Source organism: Poecilia reticulata, linkage group LG8, assembly GCF_000633615.1.
Source record: "Poecilia reticulata strain Guanapo linkage group LG8, Guppy_female_1.0+MT, whole genome shotgun sequence".
Lineage (NCBI taxonomy): Eukaryota > Metazoa > Chordata > Actinopteri > Cyprinodontiformes > Poeciliidae > Poecilia > Poecilia reticulata.
Genome location: NC_024338.1, coordinates 18,869,062 through 18,896,650, shown reverse-complemented (window position 1 = coordinate 18,896,650; position 27,589 = coordinate 18,869,062). Strand labels below are relative to the sequence as shown.

The 27,589-nt window shown below is 38.7% G+C and overlaps 3 protein-coding genes across 4 annotated transcripts in view; all 3 read left to right on the top strand.

The window, feature by feature from the left end:
* Positions 1-2,708, top strand: part of LOC103469006 (leucine-rich repeat-containing protein 3-like) — an 8,284-nt gene extending 5,576 nt beyond the window's left edge. Inside the window, exons 3-6 of one of the 2 annotated variants that reach the window (XR_534284.2) lie at positions 532-696; positions 1,133-1,211; positions 1,287-1,572; positions 2,191-2,708. Coding sequence is in view for 1 of the 2 variants with exons in the window: in XM_008416454.2 (XP_008414676.1) it covers positions 532-696; positions 1,133-1,211; positions 1,287-1,507 (465 nt within the window). In the remaining variant the exon portion in view is untranslated. Of the gene's footprint in view, positions 1-531; positions 697-1,132; positions 1,212-1,286 lie in introns of both variants that reach the window. The other variant, XM_008416454.2, reaches the window with a different exon arrangement.
* A 748-nt stretch (positions 2,709-3,456) lies between these two features.
* On the top strand, positions 3,457-11,276 carry psmd3 (proteasome 26S subunit, non-ATPase 3). Its single transcript, XM_008416453.2, has 12 exons — positions 3,457-3,777; positions 5,063-5,253; positions 5,341-5,481; positions 6,172-6,308; positions 6,974-7,164; positions 7,242-7,345; positions 8,463-8,577; positions 9,546-9,665; positions 9,808-9,911; positions 10,342-10,497; positions 10,586-10,636; positions 11,038-11,276. Exons 1-12 carry the CDS (start codon positions 3,582-3,584, stop codon positions 11,113-11,115), a joined length of 1,584 nt encoding a protein of 527 aa, XP_008414675.1. The 5' UTR covers positions 3,457-3,581; the 3' UTR covers positions 11,116-11,276.
* An 11,627-nt stretch (positions 11,277-22,903) lies between these two features.
* Positions 22,904-27,589, top strand: part of samd14 (sterile alpha motif domain containing 14) — an 8,340-nt gene continuing 3,654 nt past the window's right edge. Inside the window, exons 1-2 of the mRNA XM_008416451.2 lie at positions 22,904-23,260; positions 26,691-26,741. Of these exons, the coding sequence (XP_008414673.1) occupies positions 26,705-26,741 (37 nt within the window). The 5' untranslated portion in view covers positions 22,904-23,260; positions 26,691-26,704. The remainder of the gene's footprint in view (positions 23,261-26,690; positions 26,742-27,589) is intronic.

Sequence of the window (27,589 nt, the reverse complement as noted above, 5' to 3'; positions counted from 1 at the left end):
TTCATAATAAAACAAATTTATTATGAAAATAATTAAACATAAAATAAATACATTTCTATACACAGTTTGAAAAGGAAAATTTTATTAAATCCGATCCCCAGTTGCCTCATCTAAATCTGCTCCACATTATACAAATTTACACATAATGTGAAATAAAAATGAAATAAAAATAACATTTTATTTAAAAATGGTAGTGAAACATATGTAGCTAGCATTTTCTGTTCAAAAAGATATAAACTTGCCATCGTAATCTAATCCTAAAACAGTTACTGCAGTCAGGGGTCAACCAAAATTTTTCCAAGGGCCATAAATGGCCCCTGGGCCACACTTTGGACATCCCTGTACTACCTAGTAAGTAAGAAAAACAAACAAAACAATAAAAAAAGGAAAGAACATTTCAGAAGGGCTTTTTTTTTGCCCAGAGGGAGAAAATGACAGGTGCTCTAGCACCACCTAGTGTCCACCTGTGCATCCTGCCTCCCAGTGAACCAGTAAAGCCCAGAGTCACCCACTTCCTGTTTCCTGTCCCAGCTCTCCTCTCTTGAACCCGGGTGTTTCTCCGGCCTGGCGTCGTCTCTCCGGTTCCTGGACCTCTCCACCAACCGGCTCACCACATTGGACCCGGCGGTTCTGGGTGGACTGCAGGTCCAAGCCAACCTGAGCCAGAACCCGTGGCACTGCGACTGCAGCATGCAGGTGGGCCTCAGGGTGGCGCTGGTACCAGACACACTGCAAAAACACAAAACCTTACCAAGTTTTTCTGGTCTCTTAGTTCACTTGAAATAAAACAAAACTAACTTGCAAAAAACTTTTCAGCCAGAAATGTGAGTTTATTTTAAGCCAATAATTCCTTAATATTGATTAAAAAAAACTTATTCTATTGGCAGATTAATTCACTTATAACATTGTTAAAATAACTCGTTAAAAGTGAAATAATCTGCCAATGGAATAAATACTTTTATAAAATAAAAAGTAAGGAATTAAGGACTTAAAATAAGTTCTGAAAAGTTACTTGTAAGTTATTTTTGTCGTACTACAACTGTACTGAGATATTAGAACTAGACAAAAAACTTGGTAAGATTTAGTATTTTTGCAGTGAGGGACATGTTGATGACTTCCTGTCTCTGTCCAGGTGTCCATAACTCAGCTGGACATGGACAAGTCCTCTCTGGAGAAAGTCATCTGTGAGACTTCGGACCTCCCGAACCTCGGTACGTTGAGTCCGCCTGGTTCCTCGCGTCCAAAACTTCTGGACCTGCTTCTGGTTGTAACCGTGTGTGTTTCAGGAGCTACTGGGCTGCCACTGGTCTTACTGGTGCAGGACTGGGACCTGTGTCAGTCCGTGAGGAGAACCACCGACTTCCTGACGTTGATCACCATGCTCCTCTGGTTCATCATGCTCCTTTCCTACCTGATCCACTACATCCGTCATAACAAGGTGGTGGCCCGACGACACATGGAGTACCTGAGGTTCCTGGAGAGTCGGGACCCATGGAGACCCCAATGACCCCCGATGACCCCAGATGACCCAAGAACCCTCAGCAAACCACCTGAAAGGCCTTTAAAGCTAAAGTTTGTAACTTTTATAAAGAATATTTGTTAAAACTGTCACCATGTTGTGACTGTTATGAGACAGATAATTTGTGAAAAGATTCATCTCTATCCACTTATGAAGAAATGAACTGCTTCCGACCAAAAACAACCAATCAGAGCCAGGAGGAGGGTCTTAGTGCTGTCAATCACCTCATGTATTTACAGAGAAGAAAAGACTCACTGTTACAGGAAAACCGTTTATCCGTTGTCATCTGTGGCTACGCTAACTAGCTTTAGTATTCACGCTAGCAGAGAGCAAAGGGGAAGAGTTGAGAGGTGATTGACAGCGCCAAGACCCGCCTCCTGGCTCTGATTAGCTGTTTCTGGTTAGCACTGGGAGATGGCAGAAGAGCTCTAATTTTTTCACAGATTAACTCTCACATTATACAGTCACAACTTAAAGACAGTTTCAACAAATAAGTAAAAAATGATTTATAAAAGTTACATTCTGCAGCTTTAAACCTGATTCAAAATTATTCTTTCTGATCCAAAGAAAGAATAATTTCTTTGGATTATTCCAAAGAAATTATCCAAAGAATAATTTCTATCCGGATTTTTCACGACTGTCCGAACAGTTTAGTTCTGATTTGTTCACAGGAAAAACTACATGAGATGTGTTCCACTTCCAGAAGTTTTCCGTTCACACAGAAGTTTGATTGTGATCTCATTTAATTAGTAACACGAACAACCACGCAAAAATATATATATATATAAGGATTTTTTTTTAAATTATAAAAAAATTGAAAATGAGCATCAAGAGCCGCTGTGGGAATGTAGGTAAAGCTATGATTCATGCAGAACCTTTCAGAGCCATAAAACCACAGGTCAAAGGTCAAGGACTTACCAGCAGTTAATCCCTAGCAGTTCCGTTTATTGGATGTTTTTTATAGAACCTCCTCACCAAGGATGTTAAAGATGATGACAACAAACCTACAACTCTGAAAGTCTTTCCTTGCACACATCATCCTTTCAGAGCTCAACCTGTGAACTGTATACGTGCTGTTTCCATGGTAACTGCCTCCTAGCTCAGGGTTTACAGCCCCCTGACTCAGTCTGCGTCTGTTCACCTAATTTATGTGCTAAAAATGTCAAATAAATCCTGTAAAGTCAGTGCAGGTTGGGTTCTTTGTGTCTTCGAGTCGGATTTCTGTTACCGACCTGAGCTGAAGTCGACATTTAAATGATTTGGGTTTAATTCATCCAAAATGAGTGTGTTTGTGTTGTACAAATGACTAAAACTGGTAAATATGAGTGAAACCAGACCAGAGGCTGCTGAAAGCATTGTTTTCCATTTGTTTCCTCAGAATAATTTTAACTTTCGTCACTGGAGAGAACGAGGTTTTATAAAAGAATCTTAAGATCCACTTTTTTACTTTTTGCTTTTATTGAGATTGTATTTTTTATTGTGACAGAATCCAATTTATTTTGTATTAATTTTGAAAACTTTAAAAATCTATTGAAAATGTGGTTATCATTATTATTAATAATATTCCATTATTTCAGATAATCTCTAAAATAGACATTTTAAAATAATTTGATGTATAATAGTGAAAAATTCTTATTAATCTTATTGTATTCCTCATCTAGAGCCCTGACATAAAAGGTGAGATTTACCAATAATAATTCTCTAATAATAATTAGATAATTAATCATCCTTTTTTCTAATATGTAAAATTTGGTTTGTTTGTTTCTAATCTGCACTTGTGAATAAAATCAAATACTAATTAAAATTAGTTTACTAATCAAAAAATATATTATTTATTCAAAGTAAAATCATCAACGTTATGTATTTTCATCGGCTCTGTTGCTTGTGACTGAGCGAAGCAGGATCGAGTCATCTGGGATCGACTGCCTCCGCCTGCTGTTTTCTCTCCACCATCAACTGCTCTGGTCTGCAGAGTGAATACTGTCCAGTCATTGTGAGGATCAGCTTCAGCTGCTCCGAACATCGAACCCCTCGGAACCGCACAGTTCGGCCCAAACACAGTATGAAGGAGACAGCGGCCAAGCGAAGAGACAAGGCTGGCGGTCGGGACCGGGACAAGTCTAACAAGGAACCCAAAGAGCCGAAGGAGGTGAAGTCCGCGATGGCGGCCGCGGAGCCGCAGGACGTGGAGATGCCGGAGGAGGAGACTACTAACGCGGTTAAGCTGCCCAAGGAGCAGGACAGCCTCACACTAGAGGGTAAACCTGGGTCTGATGTTCGGGAAGAACCAGGGGAACCAGTCCGGTACTGAAGTCACTGTGATTCTGGACGCTTTACTGGAGTTGTTAGCTTTAGCCTGTTAGCATAAGACCAACTACTGCTAGATGCCGTAAAACAGCAGAAGGGGACGTAAAAGCCTCCAAAAGGCTGTTTATATTACGTTTAACAGATCAGAACCAGTACAGAAGTACTTCATGGCCTGACCCAAACAGTTTTGGAGTGCAGCTGGTAAACAGTGAGACAACAGAAAAGAAACATTTCAGTGTTTTGGCCTCAGGACAGAGTTGGATGCTAATGTTGCTTCTGCTGCCGAATCATTGTTTATCAAGGTATCAAATCTCCTGTAGAACTGTTTACGGTTCTGCTGGGACCGATCACTCCAGAATGGACCAGTTTAAGTCCATTTTTGTGGTCCGTTTGTCTTCAGATCCTGGAAAATTCAGTGATCAGAGATTAAAATACAACTTTTAGGTGAAATCCACGATGTTCCTGTTGTGAAAGGCTCACAGAACCGGACCTGTCATGGTTTGGATCTGACCGAACCAGATGCAGTGTCCCAGTCCAGTTAGGAGATTTCTCCTTACCTACAGCTCCGTGTTCCTCTGAAGTCCTGCGTCCTGGACCCAGTGCACATTTTATGACTCAACTGGGGTTGATAAAAAAAAACAACAACAACTTAATTCTCATTTTGTATTTATTCTCGTAATTTTACGTCTTTATTCCTTTAATATTATGACTTTGTTCTCGTAATTTTATGTCTCTAGTGTTGTAACGTTGTCATTATAATTTTATGACTTTATTCTTGTAATTAAAACCAAAAATCTCTTAGAGTGGATTTTGTCATAAGTTAAGATTAAGGCCACTGAAAAAAAAAATCTTTATTTTTCCTAATATTTTGTCTTTTTTTCTCACAGTTTTGACATGAACTCAAAATTCTTTTGATCTCAGAAGCTTAAATTCAGAGAGAAAATAATATATTTTTTTTCCAATTCTCTTCTGTAAAATTGTCCATTGTGGATTTTAAATCTGTTTGCTTTTGGTTGAGCATCAATTCCATAATATATAATTATTTTTCAATGCTTAAACTAGTTTACACTTTTTGTCTCTTTTTTTTCCTTCTATATTTTATGTCTTAATGAGCCTCCGACTCGTTCGGCTCTGGGAATCTGCGCTGACTGGACTTGTGTTCAGAGTCGGATGTTTGTGAAGCTGTCAGTGATCTGAGCTCCTCCCCCATCTTCATCCTCTCCTCCTCTTCCTCAGACATCAAGGAGCATGTGAAGCAGATCGAGAAGGCCGTGTCGGGGAAGGAGCCGCGCTTCGTCCTGAGGGCCCTGCGCGCGCTGCCGTCCACCAGCCGCCGCCTCAACACCGTCGTCCTCCAGAAGGCGCTCACCGGCTTCTTCACCAGCAACACCTCCACCAGAGACTTCCTGCTGGGCTTCCTGGAGGAGGTGAGACGCTCTGATCCGTTAACGTCCGGATTCCTGCTCACACAGCAGCCGGTGTTTTCACTGAGCCGTCCTCCGTTTGTGTCTCAGCCCATGGAGACGGGCGACGGAGACATCCAGTTCCGCCCGCGGACGGGGAAAGCGGCGTCGGCTCCTCTGCTGCCGGAGGTGGAGGCGTACCTGCAGCTGCTGCTGGTCGTCCACCTGACCAACAGCAAGAGGTACACCGAGGTGAGGAACACACACTGCTACTGGACCGGACCTCTAAATCATGAATAAATTATTGATTATGGGCTTGGATTTTCAGATTTTGAAAAGAAATGTTTGAAAATTATGCTTGTCAGCCAAATAACTTTATTTTATTAATTAGTCTGTTTGTTTTTGAAGATTACATTTTTATAAAAACTCTACGACAAAATACAACGATCGGATTTAGTTTGGCCTTTTTGGAACAAAAACAAAGTCAATGACATTCTGAATATTTCCAGAATAAAGTTGTAATTTTATGAAAACTCAAACACAGAAAAATAAAAAAAATATTATTCAAGATTTTTTCTTATTTTTGTGTTGTGATTTTAAGACGTTAATTTGGTAAAATTGCGTCTTTATTCTGCTAATATTATAACATTTTTGTAATTTCTCAAAAATTCTAATTGTGTGGCCCCAGTTCTCTGTCATCCAGCTCACAGAAGGGTTGATTTTAATTAAAAGTGACTTTTTGAAAATATTTTGTTATTTAACATTTTTATTTAGAAAAGAAAGATAAAGAAAAACATAAAATAACATTGGAAATCAGAAAAAAATAATCAGATTTTTTTTTTTTAGCCATGTCTCTCAGCCTGTGCAGAACCTGATGGTCTCTCTGACCCTCCGTGACCTCCGTGACCTCTGTGACCTTGACTGCTGCTGTTCTGGTTTCAGGCCCAGAAGGTTTCTGATGAACTGATGCAGAAAGTCAGCTCCAAGAACCGCAGAGCTCTGGACCTGGTCGTAGCCAAATGTTACTATTATCACGCCCGAGTGTACGAGTTCCTGAACCAGCTCGACACCATCCGCAGGTACACACACACACACACACACACACACACACACACACACACTTCAGTGCAGATGCAGTCCAGACCGCCTGGTTTGAGACATAAAAGTTTCTTATATTAGTTTAAGTCAGGAGTTATTGTGAATGAACTGTTTTAAATCTAAATAACAGCAGGAACCATAAAGTCTTTAAACTCCAGAACCAGAACCAGACATGAGGAGACGTTTCCTCTGGGTTTGAACTTTTAAATTTACTCCTTTGTCCTCTTAAGGTTGTCGTGTTTTACAACTTTAACAGATAAACACAAGATTGACATTTTTTAAAAATGTCAATATGCTCACTTTCTTTTCGGATTAAAGTCAGAAATTAAAATGAAAAAAATTCAAATTCTGAGGAAAAGTTGGAATTGTAAGATTAAACTTTTAAAATGGTTTGAATTGAGATTAAAAATCTGAGATTAAAGTCAGAATAATGACATTAAAATTAAGAAAAAAGTCAAAATTCTTCAAAAATATTCTGTTCTGACATGATAAAATTATAATTATGAGAAAATCTGAATTAAGCAATTAAAGTTAGAATTTTGAGAAAAACATTTTATTTTTTCCAGTGCCAATAATCCTCTTTCTCATAAATGTCATTTAAGGTGGCATTAGAACGTCATGTGACCTTGTGCCTCTGTAATCCCAGCTTCCTGCACACCCGGTTGCGCACGGCGACGCTGCGGCACGACGCCGACGGCCAGGCGGTGCTGCTCAACCTGCTGCTGAGGAACTACCTGCACTTCAACCTGTACGACCAGGCCGAGAAGCTCGTGTCCAAGTCCGTGTTCCCAGAGCTCGCCAACAACAACGAGTGGGCGCGCTACCTCTACTACACAGGTGGGACACACACCTGCAGGGGGGCGGGGCCAGTGGGGCTGCACAGGGCTCACCTGTGTGTCATGTGACCCCTGCAGGTCGGATCAAAGCCATCCAGCTGGAATACTCAGAGGCCCGCAGGACTCTGACCAACGCTCTGAGGAAAGCTCCGCAACACACTGCAGTGGGCTTCAAGCAGACCGTACGAACACACACACACACACACACACACACACACACCAACAGACACCAACAAACACTGATAATCAGAACCTCCAAGGATCGGTCCGTTCCACAAAAACTTCATTTGAAGCTGTGTTCCCCAGTTTAACCAGCAGGGGGAGCTGTTATGTTAGATGCTGCAAGGCCTTAAGACACTGGAAAATCCTTGAATTTTCATCAGGTGTTTTTCAAGGTGTGCAGAGCGTTTGATATTCAATCAGTTCAAACTAAAGTTTGATTTAAAAAAGCCAAAATTTCCAAAACATTTACAGATATTTTCATAAACCAAATAGAAAGAGAGGCATATTTTTTCTCATTGTCTGACTTTAAATCAGATTAAACTTTTCTTGCTTTTAGGTTTGTTTGAATTCCAAAATTAAAATTAATCATGATTAACTGATTTTTGAAATAATTGTCTACTAATTTTTCATTTTATTTCTAATATTTTATAAAGTGAATGAAAAGTCTGCAGAATTTGACCAATTTTTAAAATTCAATAAATTTCTATTTCTATTTGTTAAATGCCAGAAACATAACTAGAATGTGTTTTAAATATATTTTAATAAAACTTTCCTTGTATTTTTGTATTTAAACATTTAATTTAAATATTAGTAATTTATCTGAACATGATTAGTTTGAATTGTTCCAATGTAATGAATATTTATTGTTTCTATTGGCTCAGTTACTTTTTGATCTGTGTAATTAAAGTAAAGATTATCTTATAATTCATATATTAAACATTAAAATTTTTGATTTTCATTGATTTTTTTAAAAATTTTTTATTATTAATGTTTTGCTGAAAGTACAAGGTGTGTGTGAGACATTTCAAAACATTAAAGTTTCCTATATTTTAGTTCACCCAGAATGTGGAATACAAATCAAAAGATATTATTAATGACGGTAATAAATAATATAATTTAATAATGAATCGAAACTCTGTTTTTATTTAATTTGTGTTTTTATCTCCAAATTGTGGCATTGAAAACATATGAAAACGTAACATGATTGAAAAGTGTTTGAGTTTGACTGTGGGTGAATGTTTGGGTCCGGTTCTGGTTCTGTTTGGGCCCGGTTCTGATGGGCCGTCTCTGTTTCAGGTCCACAAGCTGCTGATCGTGGTGGAGCTGCTGCTGGGAGAAATCCCTGACAGACTGCAGTTCAGGCAGCCGTCGCTCAAACGCTCCCTGATGCCGTACTTCCTGCTGACCCAGGGTCAGTACACACACACACACACACACACACACACACACACACAGACACACACACACACACACACTGCTTTCAGTTCCCCATCAGAACCAGTACCAGGCTGTTGTTAATGACTGAATCAGCGTTAAACAGAACGATGTAACGTTACGTCTGAGCCTTGGAACTGGACTTCCGGTTTCAGTTCCCGATCAGAACCGCGGCTCCATTCCAGGGTCCGGTTCTGAAACAGGATGTTACATCAGTGTGGTGATGTAACATCGTACATCTGAGCTGCAGCAAAACCTGAAATCTGAATGTCAGATGCGTTAAAACATTTCGTAAGAGGAACGAATCGGTTCAGCTGGATTCCCTCAGTGGGGAGTTTATGAATTAGTGTCGGAATGTAAATTATCATAAAATGTAGAAAAGTTTTGGTCGTTTTTTTAAACAGGTTGGTGCAAAATTACAGGAGGAAAACGTAAAAATACAAGCAGCAGAGAAAAAGTCGACACAAACTCTGACTAAAGTGGATAGAAGATGAAAAATGTAGCAAATTTATGGTTGTAAAAAATAAGAATATTAAACTTGGGATGATGATTTGAGGTCACACATGCAGAAATCGGCTTTAAGAGGAGAATAAACTGAAAAATCTGACCAGTTTCTTCTCCAAGGAAACGTCTGGAGCTACAACTCGGAGCGGAGCAGAGAAACGGCTGATGGGAATTCATAAAAAATTACAGTACAGATTCTATAATTGATTTCCAGAAGAGGGCAGAGTAACTAGAAACTGTAGTCAAGAGAACTACTTCAGCAAATCAATAATTGATCAAATTATCAACCATTTAATATTTAAAATTACATCATCAGACTGACCGAAATGTAAAGTAAAGTGGAAATTCATTTTCTTTCAATAAAAAAATGTGTGTGTGTATCTGATGTGTGTGTCTGATGTGTGTATCTGATGTGTGTGTCTGATGTGTGTTTTCCCTCAGCGGTGAGAACCGGGAACCTGGCCAAGTTTAACCAGGTGTTGGAGCAGTTTGGAGAGAAGTTCCAGGCGGACGGGACGTACACGCTCATCATCCGACTGCGACACAACGTCATCAAGACCGGTGAGCCAATCACAGGCCTCCGCTGCTCCCAGCCAATCAGAGCTCTCAAAAGTGTGACGAAAAAATTTGAAAACGTACCTTGAAAAGTGCTTGAGTTTTACTGTGTGTGTGTGTGTGTGTGTGTGTGTGTGTGTGTGTTCAGGTGTTCGGATGATCAGCCTGTCATACTCTCGGATCTCTCTCGCTGACATCGCTCAGAAGCTGCAGCTCGACAGTCCCGAGGACGCAGAGTTCATCGTTGCCAAGGTAACTGGGATAAAAATGACTCTTAAAGGGGCGGTATTCTGTAAAATTAACCTTTTGTAGCTTTCTACATCACATAAAGTCATTCCCTCGTTAGAAACATACCTGGAGGTAGTGTTGCTTTGATGATTTTCATGTTCCATCTCCATGGCAACCATTCAGTCAGCTCCTTCAGACTAGCCAGCAGCAATTAGCAAAAACCTGCTGAGCTGAAACGCTGGTAAAAACGTTGCTAAAGGGTTAACAGAGGAGCCATGTTGTCTTGGCTTCCTGAAGGTGGAGTTTCAGAAAGAGCAGGAGCTTCTTAAAGAGACAGGCATTAAATTACAAAATCAAATCATTTTTATAACACCTGGTTTTGCTATAAAATATACCTGGAAGAAATAACCGCCCCTTAAAGGTGAGGCTGCTTTAATTGGACCATTTTGCGCAGGCGATCCGTGACGGCGTGATTGAGGCGAGCATCAACCACGAGAAGGGCTTCGTCCAATCAAAGGAGACGATGGACATCTACGGAACCAGAGAGCCTCAGCTGGCGTTCCACCAGAGGATTTCCTTCTGCCTCGACATCCACAACATGTCTGTGAAGGTAATCCAGAGGTTCCTCCTGGCTGAAGCCAATCTGAGGAAACTGATCAGCTGCAGCTCTTAATCTGACTCTCTGTCTCCCCCTGCAGGCCATGAGGTTTCCTCCTAAAGCGTACAACAAGGACCTGGAGTCGGCAGAGGTAACGCAGCTTCACTGTTATGTAAAATCAACATTTTAGAGCTTAACATTAGTGATTGGCATTTATTGTATCGTTTTTTATTTACTGTGATACATTTCTTATATAAGATTTAAATATACCGTTGATGCTATAAATTTAATTGATGTTGAAAAACTCTTGAAATTTTATTTTTACAAATTTTCCTCCAGTTTTTCGCATCAATAAAAAGCAATAAATTAGAAAATATGATTAAATGCAGTTATTGTTTGCAGTTTAGTAATAAAAGTCACACTTCTTTATGTAATTGGTGTTTTGATTCATTTTTAGAACATAAACCTTGTAAAATAATTGAAACATTAACGGTTAAAATGTGTAAACGACTGATTTCAATCTGTCTCCGTTTCTCTCTGTGGTGCGTTCAGGAGCGTCGGGAACGGGAGCAGCAGGATCTGGAGTTCGCCAAAGAAATGGCCGAAGACGACGACGACAGCTTCCCATGAGCCTCTCTGCTGACTTTCTGTTCAAACAGGAAGTAGTTGTGTGTTAACAGATCACTTATTACCCACAATCCCCCCTGTTCCCTCCCTGTTTTCTGTGTTGCAGCTTTAAACTCTGCTGCCGTTTCTTGTTCCTGACACAAATAAATCCTGTTTTTGTTTAATCTGCTGCTTGTGCTCTTTACTGAGCGCGCTCAGAAACAGTGAGAAGGCCGAACCACCAGGGGGCGCTGCAGAAAGAGAAACTGAAAGCATGATTAGTCAGAACTTGAGGTCAGAGACGAGTAATGCTGCTGCAGACGGATCATCGTGTCGAATCAAACCAGCACTCGATGAACACGCATGACGAAAAGATCATGTCAGAACAGGACCAGCAGGAACCCGAACCAAAAGTTCAGAGATAAAAATCAGAACAAGATGGTCGCAGTCAGACGGAACCAGATGGATCACCTTCTGGATTTAAAACCAGAAATAATGAGAAGAATCACAGTTCTGGAAGAAAAATGTTTAAATAAATGAGGAAACGGAGAAGCTGGATTAATTATGACGTGTCAAACTCGAGGTCCAGGGGCCAAATCTGGTTCACCACTGTTTTTTAAGCGGCCCTCCAGACTCTGGGGGAACACATAAAAAACTTTTAAGCCAACAGTGTTTTTTGTTTTTAAATACGTTTTTTTCAGCTATTTTTTTTTTACTTTTTCATACACAAGTCAAAAAGAAAACAAAAAAATAAACACAATACTGAAAAAAAAAAGTACAGAAATAAATACTGAGGTGGCCAGAGTACCCAAAACTGACTCTAACAGTAACACTATTTCAACATATTTTTACTCAGGTAAAAAGTAACCATCCAAGAAATGGCTCTTACTTGAATAAAATGTCTGTATTTTCTACACACTGTAAAACAAAACTTTTAACCAAAAGTTCACCAGACACAGACACACAGCTGCAGTTTCTGTTAAAGTTTCATAAAATTTTCATTTAAAGAAACTGATCGGAAACTGAGTTCCACTGGGGTTGCTAGGTGACGGACAGAACTCTGCCGTGGTTGCTAGGTAACGGGCCATGACTGCTGATTTGTTACATCCTGGAAGTTTTCGAAACGGCTCATTTTCACCAACAAACATGAATTTATAGCCGAAAAACGGCTGGGTGTTTTTTTTAAAAGTTGTTTTTAGAAGCAGCCGTGATATGGAAGTACAAAAACGTGATTTTTTTTTTTCCCACTTTGAGCTATGTGAGGGGGTAAATACTTTTTCAGCACTCTACTGTATTGTCTGGGATCTGAACCAACTAGTTACATTTACAGCTTTTTTTTTTTTTAAAGAAATGTACTTTTAGGAGTATTTTTTTATTATCTTGCACTTTTTACTTTTACTCGAGTCATTTCTTGGACAACAACTTTTTATTTCTACTCAAGTAAAAGTATGTTGAAGTAGCTCTACTTTTCCCTCTGAGCGTAAATAAGCAGATGGTTCTGGTTCTGCAGGTTCTGGTGCGTTTCATGTTTTAATCGGCGTGAAAGAGAAACAACATGTTGAGCCCAGTCTGAAACAGAAGAAACTTCCAGGAATCTTATCTACTAATAACTTGGAACTTTTCCTCCCTGGATCCTGGAGCCCAAACACCTCCAGGATCCAGATCCTGGCCCGGATCCAGTCGTCTCACATTAACCACGTCTGGTTCTGGACCGGCTGAACTTTCTTGTAAAACGTAGCTGTGAGTCAGCTGATCACTTCCAGGATCCAGGTGACGGTGGGAACTTCCTACCTTTTTTCTCTAAAAGGCTGAAGAAAATCCTAAAATTAGGAAATTCCTGTTGTGCCAAATCCAAATGATTTCTCACGTCTCTTCTCAAATTATATAAAAATGTGAAATAATTATTAACATCTTCCAAGAGCTAAGAAAGTTCCTCAGACTTTATTTTGTTTCAGAGGTTTTGAGTTGACAGAATATTTGTTTTTATTAATGTGTTTATTAAAAAGTTCTGTGGGAAGATTTCATTTAATCTCTGGCCGTTCTAATAAAACTCCAAAATTAGTTGGATTTTTAAAAAATTAAATTATTTTTGGGACCTGGAGGAAAGAAAAGAGACATGAAACGTGACTGAATGTAAAAATATCATTTTTTAAAAACAAAACTATTTCTTTCCCACTTTTCACGAGGAACTCTGCCACTTCTTCTTATCCGTAAAATATATGGTTAAAAAACAAGATCTGTATCATATGATAAACAAACTGAAAATCCCGTAAAACCCCCGTTTTTCATTTTCATGTCATATTTTACTGCTGGTTTGTTTTTATGTTCCTGTTTTTGATGTTTCGTTTCTTTCACTTCTGGAAGCAGCTGGTGCCGGTTTTAGTTTTCAGATTGTTAGTGTATCTGATATTGATACAATATTTGTTGATTATGCTGTCAATAATAAAAAAAACTATTTGGCTTGCTAACTAAATATTAGCAAGGAAGCTAAATATTGAATTTGAAATTAAAATAAATGTTTAGAAATTAAGTTTTCAGTCTGAGGCTAAATATTTAGTTATCAAGCTAATGATTTAGTTTGAAAGATATATTTAGTATGAAGCTAAATATTTAGTTAGTAAGCTAAATTTTTTATTTTACACTAAGTATAAATATTTATATTAAATAAGTCTTTAGTAATCCACATAATACGTATAGTATGAGGCTAAATATTTATTTATTTTTATTCTAAAAATGCTTAAGCCAAAACATTTAATATGGAGTTAAATATTTAGTTTGATGCTAAATATACATTAATATAGTATATAATGTAATACTACATTAAATACGAGTAACATAAATACAATATTTAGTTGATACAAAATATTTAGTACCCCAGCTAAATATTTAGTTTCACTAAGTATTTAAAAATCCAGCTAAATATTTAGTTATCAAACTAGAAAATAGTTTAAAGCAAAACATGTAGTACAAGGTGAAATATTTAGTTTGACAACAAATATAAATAGATAGCAAGCTAAATATTTATTTTGAAACTAAAACTTTAGTTGATAATATATATTTAGTATAAATATGAGTATCATAAATATAATATTTAGTGATTAAGTTAAATAATTAGTTTAAACCAAAACATTTAGTATGAGGCTAAATATTTAGTTAGCCAGAAAAATAAGTAAAATTTAATAGAAATTTCCTTTATTGTCCCATAAAGTGAATATTTCTGTGCAACAGCAGCAAACGGCGATTAAAAGCAAAAAGACAGAATATAAATGATAGAAAAACAGAATAAATAGTAAAACCCAGTACAGTCAGAGCAACATTTCGACATACAGTGTAAACTAAATAATGAAGTCCAGTCCAAGGGAATGTGCAACTGGTTCATAATGGTCACTGTGCAGAGAAACCAGTGAAGGACGTAAACACTTACTGGGTTTATTGTAACTGTAACGCTCCTTTGAGAAGCTTAAAATCTTCCGTTTCCCTCAGAAACTTTTACTGTAAACGCAATAAAACCAGAAGGAAATGATGGGATTTTATTTCTCCGACTCAGGATTAACGGATCAGCTGGAATCAGCGTCGAGAAGGAAACGATCCGAGTTTCCTGCTGACTCACAGGCTTCCAGAATTACTTAAAGAGCGACACACATGATGACACACAGGAAGAAAAAGCACAGTCACAATAAAAACACGCCCAGCTTGATACTCAAACACGCCTTCGGTACATTTCCACGGGTTCACCTGCAGGAAGTGAGGCGCCTGGATGGAGGTCCAGGTTCGTCCTCTGAAACTCCTGCAGTCAGGATGATGCAGCCTGCAGGGTTCCCCCTGTACAGGAGCAGCTAAGATGGAAAACACTCAAATAATTCACTTTTATGACGCAAAACCTCTATTTTCACATTTACTGAATAATCAAACCTGCAGAAGAAGGCAAATTAAATGAAAACACAAAATATTGAAGTAAGATAAAACTAACTTAAACTTTTCTGCAAGATGCAAGAGCTTGTTTCAAGTCAATAATTCATTAAAATGAATAAAAATGTTTTACTATAAGTGAAATAATCAGCCATTGGAACTTGGGCTCTCATTTAAAGTAAACTAAGATGTTTGCACAAATAACTAGACAAAAATACTTTTTGTGGTTTTGCAGTGTAATCTGATATATTAACAAGATATTGTAAATCTTTTTGATTCTCCACCTTCTTCAAATTAAGCAAAAATAAATGTTTGTGCAACAAAAATTGTCATTTTTGTTGCTCTCATTTTTTACAAATATTAATGATTCCAGGTCCTTCATGTTTACAAAATCAAAAGAAATATGGTGCCAGTCAACTCTGATACATTTGTGCTGTTTTCATTTTAAGATTTAAAAAAAGTTCAAAAGTCATCAGAAATTAATTTAACCCTTTCCCCAGACAAAATATATAAATGCATTTTTACATTCTTGTGCAGCTACAGTTTTTGCAGAACAGTCGATTGATACCAGGTTTGCATGATTTTTGTAAATTATGCAAAATCAAACAAAACAATTCACAAATTTTGTAATTTGCACAAATGCATTTTTTTTTCTTTTTTACACAAATTTACCAATTTTTTTTGTACATTTTGTAATTTTTGTAAGGAGGGAGGCTGGTTCACCTGGATGAGTTCTGGAAACATTTATTGATGTATTTATTATTAGCAGCTGAAGTTATAACTAACTAACTAACTAACTAACTAACTAACTAACTAACTAACTAACTAACTAACTAACTAACTAACTAACTAACTCACTAACTCACCAACCAGACAGTGGCACAAATGAAATAAATAAATAAAATATAGAAAAATTATTGATAATAAAAAAAAAAATGAAATAAATTAAAAAGGATAATAATTAATAAAAAACAGTAACAAAGGAAAGTTGCACAAACAGCAGCACCAACTACAATAATACATTAATAAAAAAAACTTTTTAAAAAAAATAGCGGCACAGATGTCTCATTGTCTCATGTCAGTTTTGTTTAATTTGAAAAGGGTGCGGTGGATAATTTGACCTGAATACTCAGAAGTGCCTCCCAGAAAAGGTGCGCGGTCACGTGGTTTACCTAAAAGCTCCCTCCCTGCGCGGGTCTCCGTGCGCGTGCACAGCTGTGACGCATCCAGGGATTCAGAGACTTCGTAACTTCGGGCTTACTGCATGACTCTCCGTCCCCGTCAATGGGAAACCCCGCGGCGAAGCAGAGCGCAGATAAAAGGTCCAAACTGGCCCAAATGGAAGCTGAAAGACAAACTCCGGAGCTGCGCAGCGGACACGCACTGACACACGCACACGCACAGCCACCCTGACAGACATGGACACCTGGACAGGTAGGTCCACACCTGGAGAACATGCCGGCCACAGAGCTGTCAGGACTAGCAGAGACAGCCGCTGGTTCTGGACTCAGCTTGTATGGGAGGCTGGTGGTGTCAAAATAAGGAAATACAAAGTAAAAATGTTAATTGAATTAAAGCCTTAAAAGTGATTAATTAGTGGTTTATTAGCATTGAGTCAGATTTTGGGCTGAAATAAACAGTTTCCAGATATTTTCTGGGTACATTTGTGTTTATTTAGCCAAAAACTGAAAGATTAGCAAATGTTAAAGAATTGAACGTCATCCCTCTGTCTTCAGCTTCGCTTGGAGTTCAAGTGGAACAAGAGGTTAAATTAGAAATGATCTAAAGTAGGGGTGGACAATCCTTTTCCTGGAGGACCGGTGTCCTGCAACTCATAGACGTCTCCCTGCTCCAACACACTTGAATCCAACAGCTGAATCACCACCTCAGTCAAGTTCTCTGTTAACGACCTCATTATTTGACTCAGGTGTGTTGAAGTATTTATACATCTAAAAGTTGCAGGAGACCGCCCCGGAGGCCTGGAGTTGCCCACCCGTGATCTAAGAGATCCAAGAGTTTTTGGTCAGAATATACAAAAATACAGAAATTCAAAGTTTAAGAATTTCCCTAAGGGAAATTAAATAAAATGTTAAAGGGAAAAGACAGAAAGATGAAAATACAGAAAATGTTTTGTGTAAAAGTTGTAATGACTAATGAAAATTGTCACAAAATTTCCAAATGATTTTGAAATCATTCACAAATTTAGCAAATTATTTGCTAAATTTGCTAAATGAATTCAGCTAAATTTGCAAATTTAGCAAAAAACCTTTTGCACAAACTCATCTAAAAATCAACTGAAATTAGATATCTTACACCCAGAATCAAATAAGTCTGCATTTCAGTTTCAGTTCTGGTTTCTCATTTTTATTTTTGTAGTCTTATTCCTAGATACATTTGGCACTAACCTACGGAGTTACTTTGTTTCTTTCCTTCAGTTATCATCCTGAAGTACTTCCTCTTTGCATCTTTGGTCCAATCGGCTCCGGTCGGCTTGCCATCCAACCTGCCGCCTGCGTTCAGAGAAACGGCCGTGGAGGCCAAGACGCTCGGCGACAAAATCCTCAAGGACATTTCTGCAGCGCACGCTGCCACAGTCAAGGTAGAAACAATCGGTTTGGTTGGTCCAGATTGGTTGGTGTTTTCTTCTTCTCCTTTGGTTTTTAACGCGCTCCTGTCCTCCTCAGGCTTTCAGCCTGGATTCGCCAGCATCCAGCCTGCAGTTGATGGGAGCGTCGATGAGAATCCAGCCCTCTCCTGTAATGAAGGCGCCGTCTGAGGATTTTCCCCTGGTCAGTCTAAGGTCGGGTGGGTCGGGTGGGTTGGGTCTGTTGGGCGGTTCCGTGTTCTGACTGCAGGATTTCAGTCCTTCAGTCTGGGAGTTCAGGCTCTTGTAAAGGTTTCTCATTGGGTGTTAATGGGGAAAAAAGGTAAAATTTCTGTGTATTCAGATCCTCAGGCTTGTTGAGTTGTAGTCAGAATTTTGTCTGATTCTAAGAAAAGCCTTTGGGATGTTCTTTGGTTTAAGTGGCTCTTCACAGCCTTTGAGGCAGTTTGCACAAAGACTCTGTTCTTGACGGTTCAGAGAGTTTGACATCTCTGAGAATTTGATGTCTGAATGATGAAATGGTTCCATAAATCTAAATCTGCGACTTGTTGAGTGAGTCTTCATGTTTATTCTCTTGTGGTTTGGTTTTGTGTTTGGTTTCTTTGTGGATGTGTTGGTTTAAAATAGTTTGAGGCTAACTAACAGCATTTTACGAGGTTTTAGGAATCCTAGAGGTAGCCAGGGTTGGGACTTGCCTCTTCTTCTTTCTTGGTTAATTATTAGACAATGAGTCATTTTTTTGTTTGAGGAATTTTGTAGTTGAGCTCCTGGTATAAAGAGAAACATTAAGGATCATAATACGGTGAATCTTTGTGTTTCATTTAGTTTCTGTCAGGTTTTGGTTACAGTGGTTCAGTGGTTTTAAGGTTGGGGGAAACTTGAAACTGCTACTTCGCATGTTACTCACCAGCTCTCTGGTTACCTAGCAACAGCTAGGTAACCAGAGAGCGAGTGAGGCTAAGCTAGCCACCAAGTTAGCTTAGCTGACCATGAGGGGTTGAGATTTAAGCCTTTCCTCTGCCTACCTTCCCCAGAATGCAGTGCGGTTTTTGTTCAGTGAAACTATTGAATATTGTATTGGATCTATTTTCTATTGATCAAATGTCTATTGCGTTAGATATCGTTATTGTTTAATTGCCCAGCCTTAAAGTAGAGGTTCAGATGGTCCGTAGGAAGATTTACAGTGAATAAAAGTGAGATTTCTGAATCCTAAAAGCTTTTATTAATCAGTAATTACCTTAGATTATTTTGTTATTATGGTGTTAGTGCATGAAGTTGAGCCTTGTGTTTCCTGGAGGTTTTATGGGACATTGAAGGTTTTTGAGCAAAAAAATAACATCTTACCAAGTATTTTGGTCTATTTCCTAGTGTAGATATGTCAGTAAACTTTAAATAAAACAACGTAACTTACAAGCAACTTTTCAGAAAAATATATGAGCTTGTTTTGAGTAAATAATTTCTTAATATTGATGGAAAAATGCTGGTATGTATTTTTAACCAATATTACAGAAATGTTAGTTTTCTTTTAATTCAAGTTTTCTAAGATATTTGAACTGGAAACAAGACCAAAAACAACTGTTTAGGTTTTGTTTTTGTCAGTGTTCATGTTTGTGAATATTTCCGCTCTAAACTTCTGTAGGAGTTTCATCATATTTTTGTTTGTCGCCCCCTACAGGAGAAATGTGTTAGCCACATGCTAGCAGGTGTTCAGATGTACCAGAACCTGCTGGAGGTTCTGTCCAGCAAAGTGATCGGTCTGGATGACCTGAGAGCGGACCTGCGCGACCTGCTCAACCACATCAACAAGGTAAAGCCTCGCATCATGTGACCGACCGCCATGTGACCAACCGTAGTCTGATTGGCTAACAGCTGTCTGCTTGTTGCAGCTAAAGGAGGTGGCGCAACTTACGGCGGACGCTTCGGATCAGAACCTGAGCACGGACCTGGCCTCTCACCTGCAGGACAGCCACAACGTCCAGGTGGCCCTCCAACTGACGCTGACTCAGCTGCGCTCCTTCTGTCGGGACCTGAACCGGACCTTCAGATTCCTCTCCACCAACAGGCCCTGAGCTGCAGCTGCACACTAAGCCCCGCCCACCTGGGACGACTCAATAGCTGTGCTTCCATTGACTATAAAATTGCACAATTTCACATTTTGAAATATTTTCACTTATTTTGAAAAAACTTGTTTTTTGATAAAAACTTTGGCGCCAGGATGAGGCATCAAAATTAGTTTATTTTGCAAACCTGTAGTCACACAAGTCACATGACCAACAGCAGGATGTTACCGCTGGTGGAAACCGTGAAGAAGACGATGACAGGAAGTAGTTCATGGCGCTGAATGTTTTTAAATAACTTACAGCGTGAGCAAACGTATTCATGTGTAATTTTAACTGCATTTCTTAACATGTTTTTGTGATTATTAGCTGAATTTCAATAACAATTCTGCACAAAACTTTTAAAATATTACGCTAATGTAAAAAAAAACACTTTGAAATTAAATACGTATAGGAACAACAGGCCTTCACAGCGCTTCGCTGCTCGGGCCTCATGAAAATCACACATGAATAAGGTTGTTCACCAGATAAGTCATTAAAAAAAGATGCAGCGTCGTCATCCTCCAACAACTTCCTGTTGTCTTCTTCGTATTTTCCGAAAGTAGTAACATCCTGTTGTTGATCACGACTCCTGTGACTCAAGCTAATTTTGCAAACTGCATTAACTTTTGATGCAGCTGAAAACCCCAAAATCTTAGCAGTAAAACTTTTTTATCAAAGAATTTAAGTTTTTCCGAAATTATCCAAATTTATTTTTGCAATTCCAATTTTTCTACACTCAGTGAAGGCAGAGCTACAGACAAAGTTTTGTGCACATCAGAGCTCAATCAGAACGGACTGAAGGATCCGGTGCGGTTTGGTTCTGCTAGATAAAGATCCTACCCGGTTATCGGACCATCTACGCTGAATCAGATCCAGAAGAATCCTGAAGCTCGGTGTCTGTCCCGACATGCCGGGCCGCTCCACATGTCGAGAATTAGCAGGAATGCGAGCGCTGCTGCAGGGACAAACGTGTTTACAAACCTTCTAAGAAGCCAGAAAGAACTGACTGAGATTCGATGGGGGTTCTGCAGGTCCGGACCCGCTCGGCGCTCGGAGGAATCTCTCCTTCTGCTGTTTATCGGCCTCATTAGCGGAAAAGCTGCAGACTGACGGCAAGCAGTTTGATGAATGTTGAAGTTTCTTGTCACCTGATGCTGAAACGGATCAGAGTTTATCTTTTGTTACTGCAGAGACAATCGGATCAACCACATCTTACGTTTGTTTACTTACAGTTAATGTAAACAACCTCCGGACTACACGAGCATGATGCTGCCACCTGCCTGCAAAATGAGAAACATTTTTTACTCCCCTGCCACCAAAATATCAATTTTTGTATGAAAACATTCATCACCTTCAAACAACTGAGATCCAGATGTAACTTCCTGTTTATCGACATGCTTTTATTCTGAAGCAGCAGCAGGAAGTGAAAGTATTAGGATCTCTTTTTTTATGTTTTCAAGGTAACAGAGACTTCATTTCTGAAAATCCTGTTGACTCCAGTCACCAAAAGAAGCCTTTATTTGTTATTTATCAACTGCAGATGATTTATGTTGTTTTTTATTTATTTATTGATATTTATTAGGTATTTATTGATGTATTTATTGACATCACTGACAGGTTGTTGGATGTTTTAATCGTTATTTATTTATTTGAGTCGGACTGAATCCAGGTCAGACGGCTGGTTAGAGGTCACTGAGGGCGAGAGAGCCTGACATCAAACACTGATGATGTCATCACTTCCTCATGTCCTCACCTGACCTCAGGAATTTTATCAAGACTTCAAAATAAAATAATTTTGTTTTTAAAAAAAAAAATTTGATTATTGATTGTTTTTATATTTGGAATAAATTTTGATCCAATTTTGGAGAAATTGAGATGAATAAAACCATATAAAATCAACTTTTTAAAAATGTTCTTCCCTCATCAAAAACAAACCTGGTTGCTTTGATTCTTTTCTGCATGTTTCAAAAATCCTTGAATCTCACGTTTCCCCTTCAGACTAGCGGCAGCAGCAGTTAGAAAACACATGGTGTAACTGTGCTGAGCTCTTATGAATGGTTGTAAATGGCATAATGAGGAGCATTGATGGATTGAATGATGTCAGAAAGAGTGGAGCTTCTTAAAGAGACAGCGGCCCAATTTCAGGTCCTCAAGTTGCGAAGTTAAATTTAATTTCAGTTGTTTGTAATGCAGAGTTGGGTCGAAACTAGTTACATTTACTTGAGTAACTTAAAAAAATATTTTAAAAAACATCTCTAAAAACTCTGCTGTACTTTTCATTTTATTTGAGTAACTTATTAAATATCGTTGCTACTCTTATTTAAGTAAAATTACTGGATTCTCTACTTACTGTAAATTACAAAAATTCACCAGACACATATGCAGTTTTTGTTAAAGTTTCATAAGTTTTCTTTTGAAAGAAATTGTTTCAATATATTTATTTTATTCATAATTATTTCCATTTTGGTTTCTAAAATGCTAAAATTTCCTGATAACTTTATATTTTGGTCCGTCTGATGCTGTAATTTTTAATGTTAAATGATTTATGTTTCATTCAGTTACTCAGCACTTTAGTCGCCTTTTTACCAAATAGTTTTTTTTTACTTTTGAGTCATTTCTTTGATGGCTACTTTTTACTTTTACTTTAGTAAAAACATGTTTATGTAGAGATACTCTTACTTGATTTCAATCCATTTTTACACACTCTGCTCTCCTCTGTTGATAAATACAACATTTTTATAATAACTGAGGACAACAGTTACTCGATTGTGTTTGGAAAATATGTAACACCGCCCCTTTAATACACCTTTTCTGTAAAAACTACGTTAGATCCTGAAAATAATAGGAAAGTGATATTAATTAATTTAAACACGTTTCTGTCCTGCTCAAGTCCAGCCAGCAGAGGGCGCTGCTGCTGCAAAAACCGCGTAGGGATCCTGATAAGGAAGAAAACAAGGTGACACTGCAGAGGTTTTTATCTCTGAGATAAACTAAAACATTCAGGTTTTGGATCAGAAAGTCTGATGTCAGCATCCTGAAATGATTTAGAAAGAAAAGATGAGAAACCTGAAATAATAGTTATTATAATTTATTAATGTTTTCTATTGTTTTTATGTATTTTTATTTTTAGCCTCAAAGCCTAAGAATCAGCTGTTTTTCTGATATATTTCATAATGTTTTTCAGTCTCATCATCCTCTGCTGTCTTTGTCCATCCCTCCATCTCCTCCATCCAATCCTCTTCCTCCTCTTCCTCCTCCTCCTCCTCCTGCTGTCCTTGGAGCTGCTGTTTCGGGTCCAGGCTGCAGTGTTCTGCTGAGTAGCGGTGAAACAGCACTCGCTTGTCAGCAGACAGCTCTCAGCTGAGTCCCAGAGCCCCTCAGGAGGGAAACTACGGCTCCCAGAATCCTCCGCTGCAGCCCCAAAGTCGGTGCAGATCCGAGAGGAACCCCAGAGGAACTCTGGGAGACGTGGTCCGACTCCATCAGCTGCTCCCGGAGGCAGAGGGAGGAGAGGCTGACGTGCCATGACAACAGTCGGAGGGAGACGCGCTGAGAGGTGAGACCATCTGTTTGTTTCTCTTTCTGTGTCTCTTCATCGTCCTCCGTCCCTCCTGTCTGCTGTCCAACCTGTCCAACCCTCTGCGTCTGTCTGACGGCCTGTCTTACAGCCGGGAACATTGTGTGTTTGTCTCAGAACTGCAGAGACAGTGTGCGTGCGTGCGTGCGTGCGTGTGTGTGTGTGTGTGTGCGTGTGTGTGTGTGTGTGTGTGTTAAAACATCTCCACCCAGCCTGTAGTATCTCCCAGACCTCCTGAGATGATGCAGCAAACAGGAAAACACAAAAATCACAGAAATGAAAGGAAAGACGTTTGAACACCATCTGCTACAGCGGTGTTCAACCTGTGGTCCGGGGCCTTTTGTGGACCCTGAACTGATCTTGTGTGGTCCAGCGTTTTATTTAAATTTGTATTTATTGCTGACAAATTAAAATCTTAAAATAGAAAATATTGGCAACAGTACCGAGTATTTAGAATCTGAGCTTTTTCTTGTCACAATAACAGATTTTACTGGACGATAAATCTTCCCAGAACTTATTGCGATAAACAATAACATCGTTTATGTCAATAAACGATAATATCTATATGGTTGGTGATAAAGCCAACCACATAGTTGACTTTATCACCAACTATATGGTGATAAAGCAACAACACATAATCAAATATCAATCAAACATTTAGCACTGGAACTGGAAGACATTTTAAAAATTCAGAATAAATAAATAAAACAACATTTTGTTTCAGTTAATTGAGACCAAAGCAGCAGACTGAAGACTTTATTTCTACCAATAATCTCCCAGTTATTGGTAGAAAGAGAGAAAACCAATAAACCATGTAAATGTAAATAAGTTTGTTTTAATTTATGATACGATTTATTGATTTATTGGGACAGGCCTACTTGTATCCAGATCTTAATCAATGTATTAAACTTGTTTTAAGTTTCAATACTGGTGAATTAATTCCTGCTTTTATTGATCACAATGAACAATTTTTATTTTTATTTTCAATCAACACCTTTTAAAATTTGCAAGTTATATTCCTTCCTTTTAATGAGGCAAATATGAAAAACAGTTTTATAAATAATTACACATTCCTTTACAAAAATGTAACTATTTTACTAATTTAATTAAAATATTGCAACTTTGTTGATGAGTTATAGAAAAAGTGAGTATTTTGTTTCTTAAAGCGTCTTTTTTCCACTTATTTTTAGTCTTTTTAACTTGAAAATTTTGACAAACATGACAAAAAGTTTGGACACCCCTGATCTACTGCGGCTCATATTCTGGTTTCTCTCTCCTCATCTCAGTATTTGATGATATTTTTGACTCTTATTGAGTTCCCAGCAGGAGCTGCAGCAGAATCTGAGTAAACTTCATCCATGGTCAAGTTTATGGCTGCAGCCAAGGATTCATTTAGTCATCGATTCTTCTATTTTGATGATTATTGGTAAATACATTGGCACAATCTGTACATTTTTCATTTATACACTTAAATTTGTTTTATTCAATATTACAAATGCATTAAAATATGAAAGTAAGTAATTTGGTTCATTTTTAAATCAGAAAATAAAAAATTTACTTACAATGCAGTAACATCATCCTTTTGCAGCAAAGGATGCATCTGCAACAAAAAAAATCTAATATGTGAAAAGGTCAACTTAACATCACTGTTGGACTGATTTGGTAATTTGAGATTAATCAACTGATAATTGGAGATTATCAGGTGATCAATATGATTTTTGTTTTTCTGAATTTGAATCAGGTGAAACTAAAACTGAGGAAGATATTCACAAATATATTTTCATCTTAAGTGCAAAATTTATATAATTTTGATTTAATTACTGCTGTATGTTGTTTTTTCAGCAAATGTACTGCAGTTAATAATTTATTGATTATGATTATTGCCTATTCTTTTAATAATAGATTCATTACAATTAATCAGATTAATCTTTGTGAAATGTCCTTGTTTTAGCTTTATATTGTGTTATAATGTCATTCCCTTGTCAAAAATATACATAGAGTCTTACTTTGATTCTCTTTGCATGTTTGAGGAATTCTTGAATCTCATTAAGCTCCTTCAGACTAGCAGCAGCAATTAGCAAACACCTGGTGGAGCTGTGCATCTGGTGAGGTCATAGTACAAACTGCGTCTTAGTTCAACGCTCCTAAGAACAATAATACAGGATTAATGGTGAAACATTGTTGTTTTAGTGATGTGCTGAATTTGGCATGTCAGAAACAGCAGGAGTTTCTTAAAGAGACAGAGACCCAATTTCTAGGTGTCAAATTACAAAGTCAAATTTCTTTTAAGTCAGCAGAAACCAAAATCGATGATCATAAAATGTCACTTTGTCTCTGAAAAACACATCTTTAAGACATTTTTTCTGTAAAAACTAGATTAGATGCTTTTGCTCTGGAGATTTTCTCTAGTAGGGAGTCATCTTTCAGAGCAGGAAGCAGAACCCTGCAGATATTGACCCAGACGAGCGTTTCCTGCGTGGAACATCAGGTTTTACCAGAGCAGGACGAAGTGGGTCAGTAGCATCAGCTGAGAGACGCCGTCTCCCTGCTGACTTCTTGCCTCAGGACTTTGTGTGTCTTCACACAGCATCCGTGTGTTTCAGCCGAATCCTTAACGAGGCTGTGCAGAGGTCAACTGCTCTGGGAGTTTGGAGGAGGAAGAGGAGGAGGAGGAAGAGGGAAGCTGAATGTTTCCTGTGGACCAGCTGGTCGTTGTGGCGCCTTATTTATCATGTCAGGCTTTGATAAACGCCTGATATTGCCTTTATGATGCAGTTTGGATCAGAAACATGACAGAAATGGGGAAGCTGAGTGTTGACGTGTGACATCATCAGATCCAGGGTTGAAGCTGCTGGTCAGTTTCAGGGCAAAGATCAGATTCTGGTGGAACAGGATGAAGACGGACATTCTAGAGTGAGAAAACCTGAACAACAACGCTCCTCCTCATGCTGTTATTAAAGTATTACACTGAGCAGTGGTTTGTGTGACGAGCTCAGCAGACTCTCGGTTCCACCAGGTGTTTGCTAATTGCTGCTGCCGCTAGTCTGAAGGAGCTCCGTTTAGGTTGAGGTGTTCAGGCACCCCTGAATGGCTGCCACAGGAGATTCAAGGATTCCTCAAACATGCATGAAAGAATCAAAGCAACACTCCAGGTTTTTGGAAATTATAACATGATCTAAAGCTAAAAAAAGGTTAATTTTACAAAACACCTCCCCTTTAAAAACTATCAGGCAAAGTTAAATCAAAACTGTCCCAGTGCAGATCAGATGGTCATAGAATGTTTCTTAGCCGTAACATAAACTAGCATGCATTAGCAGCTTGAGCAGCAGAGATAATATGTGTTTGATGCTGTTTGACATTTTGTCCCTTCTGTCCCACCGTCCTCTGTCTGTCTCCTGTCTCTGAGCAGATAATCACAGAGCCATGTCTGCAGGCCTGGAGGACACAGACAACGTGTTCGGTGAGCCTCACAGAACCACTAATGGATTCATTTACACGTTAATGATGATTATGCGCCTCGTTCGGAGCACACCAGCACCCCCTGCTGGTCATTATTAGGCAGTGATGATTTATCTACATGAAATAACTGAACAGGAAGAACTCAGCAGCTGGTAAAGTCAAAGAAATCACTTGAAAACATCTAAAAGTCTGCAGGATTCTGCTTTCCTTCTCTTCCTCGTTCTTTGTTCTCCAACATTGCCTCGTTTTCCTCCCCCACCCTCCGGTCCATCCATCCATCATCCCTCCATCCTCTGTTTCATTAAATCTCCATCTTCTCTCTCTCCGTCGCCTCATTTTACTGCCCGACACATCTTCCCTTCCTCCCCCATCAAGTTTACCTCCCCCATCCGTCTTCCCCCCTGGGAAATAAACCTCCCATCAGCTCAGTGTGTGTGTGTGTGTGTGTGTGTGCGTGTGTGTGCGTGTGTGTGTGTGTGTGTGGGAACCCTTTATTCCTCTGAGGAGGTTGTTCACATCCTGAATAAGAGTCCTCCTAACAAGAGAGCAAACAGACGTGCACTGCTGCCACGCTGGTCGTCATGGAGATGGGAGGTTAATACATCAAGCGGCAGATGGTTTAAATAAGTTTAAATTATCGACAAAACCGAGACGAAATGTTTCAATGCGGAGATATTTTTACACTCACAGAATATCAACAAGACAAAAGTTCCTGCTTGTTTTATTTGCCTTTTAGAGGCCATTTAGTCTAGTGTGTGTGTGTGTGTGTGTGTGTGTGTGTGTGTGTGTGTGTGTGTGTGTGTGTGTGTGTGTGTGTGTGTGTGGGTGTGTGTGCGTGTGGGTGTGTGT

Bases quoted from the DNA above. Each gene is read 5' to 3' on its own strand.
- psmd3 (XM_008416453.2), top strand. From the start codon at position 3,582: ATGAAGGAGACAGCGGCCAAGCGAAGAGACAAGGCTGGCGGTCGGGAC. The intron at 5,482-6,171 runs GTGAGGAACACA...TTCTGGTTTCAG, and splicing joins ACAGCAAGAGGTACACCGAG to GCCCAGAAGGTTTCTGATGA. The intron at 8,578-9,545 runs GTCAGTACACAC...GTTTTCCCTCAG, and splicing joins GTACTTCCTGCTGACCCAGG to CGGTGAGAACCGGGAACCTG.